This window comes from Thermoascus crustaceus, assembly GCF_041956765.1.
Source record: "Thermoascus crustaceus strain CBS 181.67 unplaced genomic scaffold VTN00scaffold_1, whole genome shotgun sequence".
Taxonomy (NCBI): domain Eukaryota; kingdom Fungi; phylum Ascomycota; class Eurotiomycetes; order Eurotiales; family Thermoascaceae; genus Thermoascus; species Thermoascus crustaceus.
In genome coordinates, this window is record NW_027192527.1 from 2,894,222 (window position 1) to 2,911,777 (window position 17,556).

At 52.1% G+C, this 17,556-nt stretch overlaps 10 protein-coding genes across 10 annotated transcripts; 6 read left to right on the plus strand and 4 right to left on the minus strand.

The window, feature by feature from the left end:
* Positions 1–251: 251 nt before the first annotated feature.
* On the plus strand, positions 252–482 carry VTN00DRAFT_1004 (uncharacterized protein; the record flags this gene model as incomplete). Its single annotated transcript, XM_069426652.1, has 1 exon — positions 252–482. The coding sequence occupies one exon, from the start codon at positions 252–254 to the stop codon at positions 480–482; it is 231 nt and encodes a 76-aa protein (XP_069291706.1).
* Positions 483–769: 287 nt separating this feature from the next.
* VTN00DRAFT_1005 (uncharacterized protein) lies at positions 770–2,206 on the minus strand (the record flags this gene model as incomplete). The annotated part of the gene is made up of 1 exon (XM_069426663.1): positions 770–2,206. The coding sequence occupies one exon, from the start codon at positions 2,204–2,206 to the stop codon at positions 770–772; it is 1,437 nt and encodes a 478-aa protein (XP_069291707.1).
* A 499-nt stretch (positions 2,207–2,705) lies between these two features.
* VTN00DRAFT_1006 (uncharacterized protein) lies at positions 2,706–3,040 on the plus strand (the record flags this gene model as incomplete). The annotated part of the gene is made up of 2 exons (XM_069426674.1): positions 2,706–2,880; positions 2,964–3,040. 2 exons carry the CDS (start codon positions 2,706–2,708, stop codon positions 3,038–3,040), a joined length of 252 nt encoding a protein of 83 aa, XP_069291708.1.
* Positions 3,041–3,057: 17 nt separating this feature from the next.
* VTN00DRAFT_1007 (uncharacterized protein) lies at positions 3,058–3,618 on the plus strand (the record flags this gene model as incomplete). The annotated part of the gene is made up of 4 exons (XM_069426685.1): positions 3,058–3,186; positions 3,245–3,323; positions 3,380–3,450; positions 3,520–3,618. 4 exons carry the CDS (start codon positions 3,058–3,060, stop codon positions 3,616–3,618), a joined length of 378 nt encoding a protein of 125 aa, XP_069291709.1.
* Positions 3,619–3,954: 336 nt separating this feature from the next.
* VTN00DRAFT_1008 (uncharacterized protein) lies at positions 3,955–4,387 on the minus strand (the record flags this gene model as incomplete). Its single annotated transcript, XM_069426696.1, has 3 exons — positions 3,955–4,155; positions 4,215–4,274; positions 4,340–4,387. The coding sequence occupies 3 exons, from the start codon at positions 4,385–4,387 to the stop codon at positions 3,955–3,957; spliced, it is 309 nt and encodes a 102-aa protein (XP_069291710.1).
* Positions 4,388–5,446: 1,059 nt separating this feature from the next.
* VTN00DRAFT_1009 (uncharacterized protein) lies at positions 5,447–6,604 on the plus strand (the record flags this gene model as incomplete). Its single annotated transcript, XM_069426707.1, has 3 exons — positions 5,447–5,573; positions 5,629–5,690; positions 5,756–6,604. 3 exons carry the CDS (start codon positions 5,447–5,449, stop codon positions 6,602–6,604), a joined length of 1,038 nt encoding a protein of 345 aa, XP_069291711.1.
* Positions 6,605–7,396: 792 nt separating this feature from the next.
* VTN00DRAFT_1010 (uncharacterized protein) lies at positions 7,397–8,676 on the minus strand (the record flags this gene model as incomplete). Its single annotated transcript, XM_069426719.1, has 3 exons — positions 7,397–7,741; positions 7,806–8,104; positions 8,256–8,676. The coding sequence occupies 3 exons, from the start codon at positions 8,674–8,676 to the stop codon at positions 7,397–7,399; spliced, it is 1,065 nt and encodes a 354-aa protein (XP_069291712.1).
* A 1,372-nt stretch (positions 8,677–10,048) lies between these two features.
* Positions 10,049–12,108, plus strand: VTN00DRAFT_1011 (uncharacterized protein; the record flags this gene model as incomplete). Its single annotated transcript, XM_069426730.1, has 2 exons — positions 10,049–11,457; positions 11,529–12,108. The coding sequence occupies 2 exons, from the start codon at positions 10,049–10,051 to the stop codon at positions 12,106–12,108; spliced, it is 1,989 nt and encodes a 662-aa protein (XP_069291713.1).
* A 672-nt stretch (positions 12,109–12,780) lies between these two features.
* VTN00DRAFT_1012 (uncharacterized protein) lies at positions 12,781–14,727 on the plus strand (the record flags this gene model as incomplete). Its single annotated transcript, XM_069426741.1, has 2 exons — positions 12,781–13,996; positions 14,051–14,727. The coding sequence occupies 2 exons, from the start codon at positions 12,781–12,783 to the stop codon at positions 14,725–14,727; spliced, it is 1,893 nt and encodes a 630-aa protein (XP_069291714.1).
* Positions 14,728–15,619: 892 nt separating this feature from the next.
* On the minus strand, positions 15,620–17,044 carry VTN00DRAFT_1013 (uncharacterized protein; the record flags this gene model as incomplete). The annotated part of the gene is made up of 1 exon (XM_069426752.1): positions 15,620–17,044. One exon carries the CDS (start codon positions 17,042–17,044, stop codon positions 15,620–15,622), a length of 1,425 nt encoding a protein of 474 aa, XP_069291715.1.
* Between the last annotated feature and the right edge of the window lie 512 nt (positions 17,045–17,556).

A 17,556-nucleotide genomic window follows, 5' to 3' on the forward strand; every position in this document is an offset into this window, starting at 1 on the left:
AGTGTCCTTTTAAGACTGTTCACGTTTAGAACTCCATGCAAAGAGCACTATTGCCAAACGAATGTGATCTTTAGAATTATCTAGGTAACCAGAGCTAATATCGCTCGGCATCGATGGCAAGCCATTTCGGATGACTAATGAGAAAATAAGGAAAGGCAGGAATACAATGCATGTACGCCAAAAGGACATCAAGATAATCCCTTGTACACTGCACGCGTATTCTCCGCAGCAGTCCCCCAGAAAGGAGTCGAATGAAAACCCAACGCAGGGTAATGAATGGCAAAAGGGTAGCGACTAATGTTGGACATCAAGCAAACGTGGATGTATGGATGTCTCTTGGCAAGGCATTAGAAAACCCATTACAAACTGCCGGCCTCGGAGAACACTTCAAAGGCACCAGACTCCAGGCTAGATGCAAGACGAATACACCAAGAAAGCCTGATAGAGCCCCGATCCAAACAGCCATACAGCCATGCCACTAACCCATCACCGAACAACCAGGAACACAAACCACATTGTCCTGCCCATATCAGAATCGAGCGCCGAGATAATATGGATGTTGAAGAAGGTAACGACAAACGGGAGGAAAAGAATGATGGGCAGATGAAAAAAGACAAAAAAAGGCAAGGAAAGAGGAAAAGGTTCCGGCTTTATCACCGTAAAGATGGTCTGAATCATTTAAAGAGACATAGATGCCGCAACGCTAGAATTCTGCGGAGAGGCAACGCTTTGTATATTGGAACACGTGAGCAGAAAACTCCTTGTACAATCAAGCGAGGGAGCTTTGTACGCCGTTAGAATGAATACCACCGGCAATATCAAGCTTCAAGATCCTCCGTAGATCATCCTCCATCCTTTTTATGTCTAGTTCCTTGGAACTAGGAGATGAGAAACCGCCAGGGACATCTCGTGGTAGTGCCGCTCGTTGAGCTACCGGGGATTCATACCCGGGCGGAGCCGCTCGATGATCGTGGAAGCTTGCTTGGATAGATGATATGCGAGTTACATGGGGTGAACCTGCAGGCAGCTCTGCGGAGCTGACAGGACCTGACGCAGAGATCTCCTGCCTTAATGCGGATGAAGGAGTATGAAATTTGTGAACGTCGGAGAGGGGAGACATGTATTGATGATGTACGCCATTTCTAGGATCGTAGCTGGCAGTTTGCTGATTCTGAGGACGTTGTATGCCAGAGGAGACGGGGGTCGGGGGACCCGAACTGGTTCGTAGCGGAACAGCATGATGCTTCGTATTGGGACTGGGACGACTGTTGAACACATTTGGTTGATCCCGTAAGGAAGGAGAAGCGGACGCCGGGCGCTGAGGACGGGGGTTGAGCAGCAGGTTCTTGAGCGCTTCAGTCTTGGCTTTTCGCTGATGCTCATCGAGGTCTGTCGTCGGTTGAGAGGGGGAGCTAGCAGACCGTAGGGCGTTCATCCGATCCTTGTAAGGAGTAGCGAACGCTGGGCCAATGGGCATCATTTGCGGTTCGGAGCCCTCGAGTTCAAGCGGGAAGATGCCGCCTGCTGAGCCGTCCGGTTTGCGGTGAGCCAGATAAGCCTTTGAATCAGTGTAAGGTGGAGAGCCTATTCCATTCTGAGTTTCAGAGTCACGTTTATATTTCGACTCTCTGGCCTCAACAGCAGCTTTGAAAAGAAAATCCAGCGGCGATGATTCTCTTCCTTCGTCACTGAAAATAGCACGCCCTTTCGGTTTTGATGGCGTGCTTTCGGTAGCAGGGTTGATCTCCGGAGAACCACTGTCTAACTCTAATCCCGGGGCAAGGTCTGAATCAGGTACTGACTTGGAGAAGAAGCTCGGGATTGGCAGTGCAGATGGTGCCGGGGATGCGTGGAACGTCGGTCCCGCATAGTGAGGGCTATCTTTTGTCTGAGAAGGTGAGGCAATGTTCGGTTGCGAAGATGTGTAACGATGGCCATTGGCCCCGTTCGGAGCTGGGGAAGCTTTGGAAACATCCCGTGGCTTCTTCGCCGACCGTCCGTTATTCTTCTTTTTAGATGTTCCCCCATTGGCATTGTTGTTGGAAGAGTCGGCAGCCTTTCCCCCAGGACTCAAGGTCCTAGGCGGCGATGATGGAGGGGTTGTAAGGAGAGCTGATTTTGTCTGAGAATAAGGAGTAGTATTCTTTTTCTGTTGACGTCGGGGGTTTCGCGGCCCCTTGGGCGTCAGAGGGGGTTGAGTCGACATGTCGACGAGTTCGGCTTAATAAATAGGCAGCCTTGTAGATAGTAAAGATAAAGAAATAAGAAAAGCGACAGCAAAGGGATATGAATAGAAGAGTCAGAACAAGAATGGATCACAATACCGCTCAGCGGTGGGCAAACGAGGCTTCAACGCGAGAAACAGAGCAGGGTATAGACCGGAGTCAGGACGTTGGGAAGGCGGTGGTGATGTGTCTCGCTCAGCGCGTCGGAGGGAAAGAGCTGGCCAGTTCAAAGAGAGCTCGCGTAGTCGTCAAGGCAGATGGAGAGAACAGGAAAAGGGGGAGGGGTCTCCGGAGCATACTCATGTCTAGATTGGAGATCGCAAGGGGTGAGCAGTAGAGAGTAGTATGGGAGTAGTCATTGATGGAGGTCGGAGCTGGCTGAGAGTTGAAGGCTGGGGGAGCCTCCAGATTGGGTGGGGTGTGGGCGATGGATGACTAACCGCCTGTCTGGCAGCTTGCCACGCCGCCGCAGCCACAAACATGGCGGAGGAGAGCAAACACCGCCAAACACGACTCCCCGCCCGGGCAACTCGTGTGGAATCTGAATATTGGAGACCCAGCAGTCGGCAGCTCGGACGGCCTCTTGATTGCCTAGTTGCCTCCCTTTGTGTCGTGGTGCAAGACAGCGGACTCTGGTCTACTTTTCCTGAAAAAGGTACGCCATTCCATAGCTCCCGCTGCATCTCATCCATCTTCCTATTTCAGCCTTGTCCAGCGGGTCCCTTCTCACGTCAATAGTTCACACGACTGCTAGGCCTCAAGACAGACAACGCCATCTTTCCTTCTCATTTCCGACCGATTACACCTGTGACTGACAGCCGAGCAAGTCACGATGGCTGATGTAGAGATGAAGGACGCCGCCGCCGGCGCTCCAGCCAAGGCGAAGGCCGCATCCAAGACATCGAAGGCCGGCACCTCAGAGGGTGGGGCTGATGGAAAGAAGAAGTTTGAAGTCAAGAAAGTGCGTCTTCGGCCGACTAGGGATCGTATGATCTTTCGCTGACTGCAGCGTCTGCTAGTGGAATGCGGTCGCTCTGTGGGCCTGGGATATCGTCGTTGATAACTGTGCTATCTGCCGTAACCATATCATGGATCTCTGTATGTTCCCCAGGTTTTTTGATCGTTCGGTGCTCCAACTAATCTGCCGTTTGTAGGCATCGAGTGCCAGGCGAACCAGGGTTCATCTACAACCGAAGAGTGCACAGTTGCGTGGGGAATCTGCAATGTGAGTTCCTGCATACCTTGTGTTCCTGTCTCCCGGCTCCCACCTATGCTGACACGTTAAACCCCGCAGCATGCATTCCACTTCCACTGCATATCGAGATGGTTGAAGACTCGCCAGGTCTGCCCTCTGGACAACAGAGATTGGGAGTTCCAGAAGTACGGCCGGTAGACATGTGTTTTCAGGACGGGGATCATGGCCGGGAGTGGACCAGCAACAAGCGGCTAGTACCGGTTACAAGCTGCGCGAACACAGAAATGTAGTCCACATCTCGTTTTACATCTCTCATGGCAATAATGTAATCCTCTTGGGAAAATCCCTTCGAGGCAGACAGGACTAGGTTTTTCGGGGCGGCGTTAGGGCGAATTCAGTCAGCGCGGCAGGCTTTGTTTATGGTGCCTGCAATACATAAATAAAAACACGCTTCTTGATGCTTATAATAAGCCAGGACGGATGTCGCTACGGCCATGTAAATGCATGAGGTCACAGTTAGGCCACATGGCTATATCATCCAATTTTAACCCCATCCACCACGATTCCCGTCCCCCCGACCTTTGCACCGGCAGGTGCAAACCATTTCTCTGGATGTTTATTGAATATAGGCCAAGGAGGAATAACAACAAGTGCAGTCAAGGCCGTGCCCGCCAGCCCGATCCATAATGTCAAGAAGATGTCTTCGTAGAGGTATCCGACGACGAACGCAACAGCCTGTCAAGAAGCAGCGTCGTTAGTCTGTATTCCAGAGCTCCGGCGAAAAGATGACTTACCCCAGAAAGTACAAGAAGCGTGGTGTAGAGGATCTCTGCGATGCGCTGGCCGTGGAAGTCCTGTCGCAAGCGGGTAGGTCAGTACTCGCTAGGGGCAGGAGCTCGACAGCGGAAGGCGGGCTTACTATCTGGCCTTCAAAGACATCCTGGAGCGGCGCAAGTAGGTCATCCATAGCGGAAGACTTTTTAAGTTCAGGACAGAGACTGTCTTTTTCGATGTTTTGCGGGCTGCTCGAGGTCGTCAAGTCTCCTGCAGCTCGCGTGTCCTGTTTGGTTGCCGCTGATCGATGGAGTGGAGCGGAGTGGCCGAAACAATCTAGATCACATGTCTGTGAAACAAAGCTATGGTACCTACCTCCTACTATCACTTAGCTTATCAGGTACTTAGGTACCTAATATTTCCAATCTCTTGAAAGGCTTTTCTTTTTTTCTTCCTATTTCAATGAGATAAATTATTTGTTCGTCTCTGTATACATTAATATTAATATCATTCACGAGTAAAAGGATACGCACAAAGAAACCAGCCTGATTGTTATAATCATGAAGACAGTGGAACGCCTTTTTTTGTCTTCCCATTCATCGTCTCGACATTTATATGACGTGCCAGCCATTAATAGCACCACAGGCATTCATCAATAATTTTCTCTTTCTTTCTAATGCCCTTTCCATTGATTATGTGCCTGCCTTTCTATTGGAAGGAACTATTCAATTGAACCTCTATTTTATATATACTAATTCAGTTGAAATCCGCTGATTTCATATAGTATCAAACAAAATGACAATAGCCATTGTGGCCCTTTTAGATTCCCGCCTTCCTCTATTGTATATACAAATACTCTTCCTCTCGAATATACGACCAAGGGCTTTGATCCTAAATAGAGATCTTTTTACTCGAGGACAAAGGGATTATTATCTCGCTTCGCTCTTCTTTATTGTTCTCTCCCATTCTTGAACTCCTGGATTCCCCAAAAAAGTGCATTGCGTATTTGCTTTTTCCTCAATACCTGAATTATCGTCTTGAGAAGAGTATACTGCAATCTGGAATATTAATTTCTAACAACTACTCCCTGGGTAGCTGTTAGTTCTGTCAGCTACTTCCATCTTCAAGATATCCTCTACCAGACCTCAGAAGACTCGATTGTGGTTTCTATCATCTCCATAATATACTATCGCCCCACTTTCTTATACAATTATCCCTCGAGGAATTAATATACAGTGGCTGGAAACAGGCAATGGCATCCAGCGAGCACGACGACAAAAGCAGTCAAAATCCACCAGGGAGAAGGCGGCTTTCTCCGAATTCTCGAAACCGTGCTATAGAGTTATTCACGTCGGCCCTGGCGAGATTCGGATTGGGAAGTGAGTTAGGCTCCGGTATGGAAATTCCAGAAGATTGACACCCCATTCTGTACAGGAGATACCACGCCTGCTGCTGATGAACATGAGGATCAGGGACAAGGCCAAAGTGAAGAAGAAGTTTGTGCACCCAATGACTCGAATTTATTTGGTCGGGCCTGATTCTGATATTCAAAGAGTTACAGGATGGCTCTGAGATAAGCTCTACGACGGACGCGAGTGAGAAGCCCGAGGCAGACGGGCCCCGTGTACAGACAGAAGGAGAAGAGGAGATCGAGCTTCCCTCCTCGAATGCGGAAGAGGAAAGACGGCCTCAACATCCAGAGAACACTCTATGCGTTGATGACCACCGCAGTCCTTCCATAGAAGTGAAGGGCGAGCAGACAGTCCGCCAACCCAGAAGCCCTGATATCGTCGTAAAACAAGAGCCAGTCTCCCCAACCGCCGAAATCGACCCCATCACTGGCCGGGCCGTTGCCGTTGTGGATCTCACCGGGGACGATGACAATAATGCTAATCCGGAGATCAGGAGGACCAGCCAAGCAGTCCATGATCCGCAACCATCGAACTGCAGGCCCATCAAGAGGCGGCGGACTTCCCCACCTCCCTCGTCGATCCCGACCTCCCGCCGCCGCCGCAGGCGGGAGCGCACGCACGAGCCCACACCAGACCTGTCCTATATGCCCGATGCTGAACAGGAAGACTTGGATGAATCTCCCAGTGTCGATTTGTACGACATCCCAGTCTACCCGGGAAGTCCAGTTGAGAACGCCGAGGCAGGCGCGGAGGAGACAAGCCGGCAGAATGTTGTAGGTCAGGCCCCAAGCCAGCCGGGGGGGAATCCAGTTGAGATCACAGATCCTGGCCCAGTCACGCAGCCGCTGGCGGGAGCAAGTCAAGGCAGCTGGGTACCGGGTCGGTCTCGAAGTAGAAAGAGAAAAGCTCCTGCCGAGCCGACTAGGCGGAGCAGAAGAATCCGAGGGGAACCCCCGGAGTGTGGGACTTTCGAGGGGATCAAGGGAAAGCGGCTATGAAGGCAGTAGAAGGAAAGGAGCGGTGAGCGCTTGGAGCTAATTCAGAACCGAACCCTATTCTAAGGCGGCTATTTGCAGGCAGAGTTTGAGGGGGACGGAAGAAAAGGGAGGGATGTACTTGTATATTTTTAATCCGATTGAACAGGCAGACAGGCTTGATGTCTTAACGAACTGTAATTTTCTTTTTCTTGTTAATTTAATGTGACGAGGACCATAAACTAGCTGGATAATGGAGAGAGACATATCTGTACATGAATGACATCGATGTATTTATATTTTAACCTAAGTCGGTATCTCCCAGAGAACTTTCGGGACTAGAATTGGTCGGGTCATCAAGCATACCATAGCCGAATTCCCGTTCTAATAGCCTCTATCTGCTCTCTCTCTTTCACGTTCCGCAGTAGTTGCCATGCCTCTAACTTTTCTTCCTTATGCTCCTATCAGAAACCCATAAGAGGTATCTTCCCGCAGACCGTTATGATAAAGGGATGTACATGTACACAGCACACAAGGCAAGCAACTGATGAAAACCCTTTTCTTCTTTTTTTTGTTTTATGTAACGCCCCTCTCGAAAAAAAAAAACGTACAGGGAAAACAGAGGAAGTAACAGTATCCCAACAGGTATCTATCTGTTCTTGGACGGAAGTCGAAAAACGACATTGGTTAGAGTATAGCGCCCCTTCTCTCTTTCGAGTGCTTTTGAAACGCCGGTAGATGACACCGGGTCATCATAATGCATATATCAATCGACCAGTCAGTTCAACTGGATAAAATTATTCTTTTTTATTTATTTCAGTCCCACTGCACCGTGGTCCCCTCCTCCGCTGGTTCCAGCAGCTTCCACTGGCACACGATCTTCTGGGACTCGAACCGTGCGATGATGCGGTTCGCAATCTCTTCGAAGTGGTCTGTCGCGAGGGCCAGGATGGTAGGGCCCGCGCCAGAAAGACAGATGCCTAACAGACCCGGCTGCGTGCTTGGGGACATGGACTGCAGGATCTCCGTCAGGCCCGGGATCAGTGTTTGCCGGTATGGCTGGTGGACCTTGTCCTGCATGGCTAGGTAGATCGTGTCTGGATCAGGAGGAGAGGTCCCCAGGGCGGCAGGAAGGAGGGCGGCACGTTGCAGATTGAAGATCTGGGGTGATAATGTGTTCAGTTTCTAGGTGCTAGGAGCGGGAAAGGAAGGGCTGGAGACTTACGACATCCGCTCTGCTGTACATCTTAGGCAAGACGTCTCGAGCGTTGGCGGTGGGAACGACAAAGTCGGGGATGATGGCGATGGCCTTGATCTCCTTGGCCCATTTGAACTTCCTGTAGTGGCCGATGCCCAGGGGCGGCTCAGGCGGTCTCTTGCCGGTGTCGATGCCGCCGGCGGGAGCAGGGAGGACTTCGCTCAGCGGGATCTCTATCCGAGCCACATCCTCGGGTTTGAGCTCGTTGAGGTAGGTTCCCACGAAGCCTCCGAACAGCGATGCGGCCACATTGTCCGGATGCCGTTCTGGAAGACGACGAAAAATGGAAGATGATATTTAGCAAGGCACCTTTTGATTGTCTAACAAGTACAATATATTTTCTTTCCCTCTTTTCCATTATGGTAGCAATAAATGTATAAACATGTAAGAAAAAGACAGGAATAGAAAAGAACCTACCAATCATCAAACAGTAATCGAGCAACCGATCTTTACTCAACCCCAGACGGCCGACTTCATTGCCCAGCATGACACCGGCCACGACGGCGGTACCGGACGAGCCCAGGCCGCGCCCGAGCGGAATGGGGTTCACGATGTGGACATGGGTCTCGACGGGAAAGGCGCGCTGGTTGTGGCATCGCAGCACGTAGAGGGCTACACGAGTGATCAGGTTGACCTCGGGGTTCAGGCTAATTTCTTCCGTGCTCCCGCTCTGGTCCTCATAGGTGACCACGCAATTGAGGGGGTGCTGCGAGGATGACTTGGAGGTGTCGATCGTGACGCGGAGCTCCAGGTAGAGGGAGAGGGCTAGACCGATCACATCGAAGCCGGGGCCGATATTGGCGGAGGAGCAGGGCGTCCTGAGCCTGAAGGAAGTCATTGCTGCGCAGGAGGAGAGGAGGGGAGGGAGACGAGGATAGCGGCGAGGAAGCGAGTATGTCTGGGGGATTGTCCTGGCTGTTACTACGACTCTAGGTATGGAGAGATATCAGATATCTGGGTAAGCGTAGGCTCTTGGCGCTGCGAAAATCTGGTCGCGGAGGCCGACGTCGGGCGGCGGTGGCCCGCGGCCCTAGCATTGGGCAGGGCGTGTCGGCCCCGAGATCCAGATCCGGATCTGACCTGGCGCATGCCTGATCTGAGATCGCAGAGTCGCAGACGCGCTCCCTTATGCCACGAAGACGAAAGGTCCTTAGTCCGCCCACCGGTCTCTCCCCTTTTTTCCCTCTCTGCGCTGTCGGAGGCTTCTGCACGCCAATGCCGGTCGCCCCGTGGCATGTCCAGCATGGACGCCCGTCTTAGAGCCCTGGAACCGCTGGATACATCCATCTCTCCCATCGCCAAAACCACCGGGCCAGACTGAACGCGCCTTAAAGAACACCGCGACGCCGGGCTGCCCGAGTCACCTGACGGGCTAAACCCAAACCAGCTTCCCGGCCCGCTGCGAATTTTTGCCCAGCTAAACTTGACGCCAACCCCGTTGTTGACGAGTTCACGGACCGCTGACTTCAGCCCCTCGCTGGTTTTTCTCGCTCCTCTTTCCCCCCTGCTCTGTTCTCTCTCTCGTTACCTCTCACCGTCCCGGTGTATATACACCCTCTCTTCCATCTGTTCTTCCCACCCTGTTCCTCTCGTCCTCGTCCGTCTCGTCGACCGCCTCTGATCAGCGGACGGCTTCCTCTCCATTGAGGGTCACCTGCCAGTTTCGACCGCGATACGATATACTGCAAATTTTCCCCTTCGTCCTAGGACGCACGTCTGTCCCTTTAGACGAGTCCGTGATTAATCGATACCTCCCGCCCGGAGACGCTGCGGGTCGAAACCCCAGAGTCTCCGTCTAAAGACCTTTCTTTTCGGTCTATCCACCGCTACAACGCTGGAGCGCCAACGCTCCTCTTCCTCTCTCACAGCCAAGTTGGCGGGGCTTCGCTACACCCAGGTTTCCTTCGCCCACCCTCTCCTGGGCCCCAAGTTCCGGGTCTTCTCCGGGGGCGACACTAGGCCTCCATAATACTACTTGACGGAAGTATCATTTTGGCCCCCGGACGTCACGCCAGGCCCTCATCTGGGGTCTGGGCGAGCAAGCGGAGGATCCACCGTCCTGGGCCTTTCTAATCGCTTTCGCATCGCCATTGTTTTGGGTAACCCAACTGTGTGAGCGCTCGCGGGGCGTCTCACCGCGACGGCGCAACCGCCAGTATCCCTGGTTGGTCCATTGAGCTGCCTAGCCGACGTGCCTATTATCCACAACCATGTCCGAGTCCCCAAGATCCGAGAAGTGTCTGACCAGGTTCAGCACCCCTGTGCCTGAACTGGATGACCATCGCTTCCAGCTCGACTCTCCTCGAGCGGATGCCCCGGCGGATGGCCATCCTGGCCAACAAAACAACACTCCCCAGCCGATTCACGAAAACGAGCCAATGGAGCGGTCTGAGCTTTTGCAGGTTCAGGACGCCCTTCGTGAGGCTGGCTCGATCTCTCGGGACTTTGAACACGCAATTGTGGATGACGACAAATCAGGCCGCGACGTTGACGGTCTTGGGAGGCGCCTCTCCGCTGACCCAGCTAGCACCCGTCTCCAAGGCCGCAGATGGAGTCGAAACCAGCAGGACGTTCCATCCCGGTCAAGGGAGTCCTCTGTCTCGGCCAGGTCGACCTCTCCTCCCAACTCGGTCGATGCCTTCGCAGACCCGCGTCGCCGTGAGCGGGCAAATACCTTGGAGAGCCATGCCGCCACTGACATGGAGGCTATCCTCCAGCGTACCGTGTCTGGCGGTAGTCATCATCGTCGTCCGACCTTCAGCAACGCCAGTGCAATCAGGCCGGAACAAGGGGACGTCAGGTTGGACCCAGCGGAGAATGCGTGTATGCCCACGTACGAACAACCAGGCAGAATCCCAGTTATCGATTACGAGGAGCTGGAGGAATTTGTGGCGCTCAACAAGAAGACGAAGTCATTTGCCAACCGACGCAAACACAGCCTGAGTTCCCAGAGCAAGAATCCGCGCGTGTTCCACGACCTCAGGCCAGGAGCTCAGCAATCAGATGTTCCCAAGATCGTGATGCACTCATCGAGCCCTGAATGCCACTCGTCTGAGTGCGTCGAGAATGCAGCGGACAAGCTCGAGGAGATCTCTGGCGCGGCCATGGATGAGAAGGAGCTGCTTGACAACCTTCAGAACGAGAACGAACCCAATCGTTTCAGCTTCTTCTCATCCGAATCCCAAAGCACCGTGCATGCCGCTGAGCTTGGTGATCTGGTGCTTCCAGGGGACACCTTCCGGGACCTCTTTCAGCTTGGTCCCGAAGGTGGTGTTTGGTGGCTGGACGTCCTCAATCCCACCGAAGCCGAAGTCGGGGCCCTTTCTCGAGCTTTCTCCATCCATCCATTGACCGCGGAGGATATTATGACCCAGGAGGCTCGCGAGAAGGTTGAGCTCTTCAAGCAGTACTACTTCGTCTGCTTCCGGACCTTCTACCAGATGGACAAGTCTAGCGAACGTTTCCTGGAGCCCGTCAATCTGTATATGGTGGTCTTCCGCGACGGAGTAATCACCTTTTCATTCACCGAAAACCCCCATGCGGCCAACGTGAGAAAAAGAATAGGAAAATTGCGTGACTATGTGTCCCTCAGCAGCGATTGGATCTGTTATGCTATGATGTAAGTCAACTTCTTGATGTTCCTACTTTTTCTTCCCGTGACCGCAGGCCGTCAGCTAACATGAGGTGTAGAGATGATATTGTTGACAGTTTTGGTCCGGTCATCCGGGAAGTAGAACTAGAGTCTGAGGCCATTGAGGATCATGTCTTTATTGCCCGTGTTGATGACTTCGAGTCCTTTCTGCCTCGGATTGGTGGTCTACGAAAGAAAGTCATGAGCTTGATGCGTCTCCTAGGTGGCAAGGCGGATGTCATCAAGGGCTTCTCCAAGCGCTGTAACGAGCAGTACTCGGTGACCCCGCGTGGTGATATTGGCCTCTACCTTGGCGACATCCAGGACCACGTCGTTACCATGATGTCGAATCTGGGCCACTTTGAAAAGATGCTGAGCCGATCCCACACCAACTATCTTGCACAGCTTAACGTGACCAACCTTGTCCTGGGCAACCACGTAAATCAGGTGCTGAGCAAGGTTACCTTGATTGCCACCATCCTCGTCCCGATGAACCTCATCTGCGGTCTCTGGGGAATGAACGTCAAAGTCCCGGGGCAGGATAGCGACAGCCTTGCATGGTTTTTTGGGATCGTCGGTGTCATTGCGTGCATCGTCATCCTCAGCACCATCGCGGCTAGATGGTTCAAGCTCGTGTGAAGAGATGAATGGACTCTGGGTGCTTTAGCGTACAGTTGAACTGCGCACTTCTTTTCGCCTTTTTTGGCTTTTGGAGACGCGGGTGTCTGGTGATTTTGGATGGAGGTCTGGCAATGGTAGAGGTTTATGTTGTACATTGTAACGTTGGGGATGTCTTGGTTTTGTATATATACTTTTATACCTTAAATCCTGTAGTTAGTTGAACTGGTTATATAGATGTGGTCTGCATCCAAGGCTTGTATTTTCCACGTCAGCCGTGTAACAGAGGAGGTCACATCGGTAGTATCTTCCCGATCATGGAGTGTTCTATGAATAGATGATTGATGTCTTATCAGGCCTGTGGCTGAGCGTCTGGCCCATCAATCTGCCGGTGTGGCGCAGCACTGGTGCGACCCGTAACGCGACGACTCGGACATGTCCCGAAGCGGCAGTGACCTCGACTGCTTTCTCTTTCATGGTCGTCGGTTCTTAGGATTCGAGGAGAAGAGAGTCATCCTTTATGAAGTTCATTACCCCGGGGGAGGCTGCTCCGCATTTATCTCATTCTGTTGCTGCCGCCTAAGCCGTCAACGCTCGCTCCGATAACTCCTGTTGCAGGTCTTCGCCCACTTTCTTTGTGTTGGACGTCGATTCATTCTTTGCTGGCTACGGACGTCTCGATACTCAATTGTAATGCAACTCCCGAAGCTTACCCCTCTGCAGTCCCGCTTTGCTGCCACCTTCGCTGCCACTCTCTTCCTCTTCGTCGTTTATCTCGTCCTGTCCAACCCCCGCTTCGCATATGCCGCAGACGTCCCTTCTATAATCCAGGAGAACCACAACTATCCCGTCTTGATAGGAGACGCTTACCAAGGCGATGAAGAAGAAGAGGCGGAGTGGGCTCTCAGTCTTGATGACGTGGACGATGATGACGAAGCGCAGGAGTCGGATATCGTTAGGAGAGCTCCTCAAGGAGTAATTGCGCTGGCGAACAACGAGTTTCAGCATAAGGACATCAAGATAGGAGAGGTACAGTGGTTTGTCCTCCCAAAGAAGGTGGTGACAGGCCCAAAGGCTCCGAAAACGCCTGGAGTCCCTGCAAACCTGCCGGATTCTGTTGGGGCCAGCGAGGAAGACAACCTGCATGAGCTGAAACGAAGAGACGACGACCTTTCGAAGCGTTCGACGACAGTCTACATATCATTGAATACTTGCTCGAAACCTGATGTCAATTCCACCGATCCGGGGAGTGTGGACCCTTTTCCCCAGCTGGAGGTTTATGTCTCTCTGTCGCTTCAGTATCCAGGCCCTGGCGAAGAAAGTTCCCGTCAAGAATCCCACCCAGCCGACGGAGGATACCTGGGGATTACTGTAGATGCGGACGGAGATGTCTATATTGGAGTCGCAGCCCCAAATACAACGGCGTATTCTGGGACCTACACCTATGACCTTGCTGCATCTATAGACGCTTATTTCCACACCTTCAACAACGAGAGCTCATTTCTGTATTATGTCGACGGGGACATCAATGCAGCGCTTCTTGTGACGGATAACGTGACGCACTCCAATCCAAACTCAGAGAACTACCAAGCATGGATGAATATAACTCCCCCATACACAGTGTTTGCAAGCAACTTCAATGATACGTCCATCGTTGGTCTTCACAAGTCGTACTGTGCTTTGAACCAGCATGCGCAGATCAAAAAGGGTAGTAACAACGTGGAGGTGGGAATGACGAACAGAGGCCTTGGTAACAAACCCAAAGAGCAATTCTACATCACCGGTCTTAACCGGAGTTCACATTACTACGGGTTTCTCGCCATGGAGGGCAACTCAACGAAGTCAGGAAACGGTATTGTCGGCGGTGGAGGACAAGTCTGGAAGGCAATGAACTTTTCTACCAAAACAGGTACGTTCACTTTAGGACTATATATATGTAGACTTCGTGGCTAACACTTATAAGAGGACAACTGTGCAGTTCTTTTTAACCTCCCATTCTGTTCCGATGTTGCATATGCCGTGCCATCCAACCCGTCCCTCAGCGTCGCCCAGCTTAAAGATATCTACGATTCGCACGCGGCCGCTTTGTACCAAAACTTTACCAAATCTCTGCAGCAGATTCAATGTGATGCTGCCCCCGCAGATAGGTACTCACTCGCTGTGAACTGTACTGACTGCGCTGCGGCCTACAAACAATGGCTATGTGCCGTCACCATACCTCGCTGCCAAGATTTCTCGAGCAACGACCCTTGGCTCCAGCCTCGGAATGCAGGACAGGCGTTCCTCAACGGAACGACAATCCCAGCCGACAGCGATCTGCGCAAAAACCCAGTGACCAGCAAGTCCCGCATCCCGCTGATCGATGATAAGATCAAACCGGGTCCGTACAAGGAGGTCCTGCCCTGCCAGGATCTCTGCTACGATCTGGTCAGAAGCTGCCCGGCTCCTCTCCAGTTCAGCTGCCCTACGGGGCAATGGCTGAACTCTTCGTACGGGCGGCGGGACCCGAACGGCATGGTCACCTGCAGTTATCTGGGCGCAGCATATTTCTTGAACTCAGCGTGGACTATCAGCGATCATGTTTGGGTTGCCATGTACGCTTTGGTTGGATTCTGGGCGCTTGTTTGGGGATTGGATTGATGGTGTAGTACCTCTTCTCGTACCTTATTTTCACTCAGGTTTATCTTCCTTTCACCACCTTTTCTAGGCAGGAACGAAGAGAGGGGAAGAATTTTTTTTAGGATACCCTGCTGCTTATATATACTGCAGCACTATTTCATTCGAAATTGTTTTTGTCATCATCATCATACCCATTTGTCAATTCTAAGGAGTTATGATCTACTTTCTGGGAAAGCCTCAGTATAATGTTATATGTACTGTCCACAGAAAAGATAACGGACACAGGCAGGCAGGCGTAACGTGTGGTGTTGTTTTTTTGTTCCTCGGGTTAAATTTTGCCAAGTTATTTTCCCCATATCGTCTATTGGTTATTTTTTCAATCTTGTATTTGAAGAGGAAGAGGAATACCCCCTACTTGCTTGCTTGCTTGAATGAATGGATGAATGGAACCATTTCGACTGGTTCACAAGTAACTAGTTAGTAGTCGAATCACAAGCATCATATCCAATGGATAAGTGCGGAGTGGTCCTTAAGAAGTACAACGCCTACTCTACTTATCAAACCCTCCGCTCGGATTACGAGTCTACTATTTGGTAAAGCTAAGACTGCGGAGATCTAAACGGTTAGAAATCATCAAAATGTTCTTTAAGTTAACTTATAGATCATCACTCATTCTAGGATATTTAATAAATTGCTTTCATGATTGTATAAATTTGCGCTCTGCTTTCCTTAGTCATATGTAGACTAGCTATCGAAGAGGACTGTTTGATAGTACAGTATACTAAGAAGTATAAAAAGAAGTATCATAAAGTCGTAAGCACATATTGTCTATAGTTATACAAGAATAGGCCCTTTCCTAGCCTGTAAAAAACCCCCTACGCTAAGGTCAGATCAATTAAAGTTCAACAAACGATCACTTCCTCTTCGGCGTAGGAGTCCACATATTCTTCAAATTCGATGACGACGAGGAGGCCGACGGTCGAGGAGTGCTCCCTACCCTCTGCAGCAGCTTCTGCGCAGCCGGCGTCAGCGCCTTCCCGCTGGCGCTGCTGCCACCAGGAGTCAATCCGCCCGGCGTGCGTCCAAAGTTCAGCATCGGACTGCTGGAGAAGCGCGGGACAGGCGTCTTGATCTCCCTCGCGGCCTTTTCTGCCCGTTTCGTCCGCGCCACGCGCTCGACCATCCGGTGATGCAACTCCTCTCTTCTCCGGTTCTCTCGGATCCGGAACGGGTTGGGCCCTGTGTCCCCCGTGGTCGGGCTGGTGAGCAGTTTCAAGTGGTAGGATGGGTCATCTGTGGGGTCTGGTTGCTCGGGCTCGGGCTCGTCCTCGTCGACGAAGGCGTAGCCGTTCACTCGCGGCGTCTCGCCGCCCGTGTAGCCTGATTCGGAGTCCGTGGGACGTGGACGACCCGCGATAGCGTCCTTGATGGCGGATATCGATGGGGAAGGGGGGATAGCCGAGTCCTCTGCCGTAGTATTGGAAGTCGGTTGTAGTCGCGTATTGCTATAGACGACCTGTTTCGGTCCTGCACGGGATGCTGCCTCTGCCCTCTGCTGGACGGTTTCATGGGTATCTTCGATGGAGGACGGCATGAACATGAGGGAGTTCTCGGGACGGGACTTCCACGCATCTGGCTTCGCGGGCCGGGCGTCCATGTCGGTTGTGAGGGCAAGCTCCTTGCTCTTTCCTTCTGGATTCTGCCCTTGGGCAATCAAGCGCTTTTCCTCCCGCTGACGGTGGGCAATCTGTCTCGCGGAGGGGATCTTGTTACCGCTCCACATCCACGCATACTTCTCCCGGCGCTTGGTGTTCTGCTTGTCGAGCAGCTGGTTAAACGACTCGTTGTCCTCACTCGTGTACCTAGCTTGGAACGCGCCCAGACTGAGGTTAGACACATCCAGTTCACTCTTCTTTGTCGTCTGTGTGGCAGACGTAGACGTCGACACGACAGACATCGGCGTATCCCCGCCCCATCCCGTCGGCGTGTCTGCCGGCAGTCCTGAAGGTGCAGGTGTAGCCCGGGGCGTCATGCTGACACCTCTCCGGCCTCTCTCACGGCCAGGCGTCATAACCTCAGAGAGCTTCCTCCCCGCGCTCGCGATCCATTCCTTGTCCTTCGACTCCAGCGCATCCAGATACTCCTGCTTCGTCTGCATTTCCAGCAGACCCGGAAAGAAGTCTCGCGCGATGATGTGCGAGAGGGCATCGGTGTAGGTATCCTCGTCGAGGACTGTAGCCGGTCGTTTGATGCGCTTCGGTGGAGGGGGAGGAGGCATCAAAGCACTATCGGACTGACGTTTTACCAACGTCTGGGAAGAGGATGACGGTGACGCCATGGTCGAGTGAGCCGGGGAAGGGAGGAGAGGGAGAAAAGAAAAGAAAAAATAAGAGAAAGCAATTAGTACACCATCAAAGCAAGAAAGTATGGATGATCCATGCGACGAGAGAATGGCCGGGAGATGGAAAAGGCAGTTGTCTGGATAGAGATGTAGTTGGAGATGAGGATGCGGGATGTGGCGCTGCAGTCGAGGTTCCCCGGATCAGGCCGAGACTCGCCTTGTGCATCAGCCACTCACCTTCCGTCTATCAGAACTGTGAGCTCGTAACATCGCTGTGCTAGCATGACCTCGTCGACGGCGAATCCACCCTACACTAGCTGTGTAATAGAGTTAAGTCAGCAGGACTCATTTGAAGCCTGCCTTTTTTACGGAGTGGTCGGTCAGATCTAGTACGTACGAGGAACACAGAAAAGGCCTGTCCTCGCAATTGACTCGTATCAGATACAGCGCAGACCGTTCGATACGGAATTGGATTTTTTTTCGAAGCATATTTATGACTACTATGATTC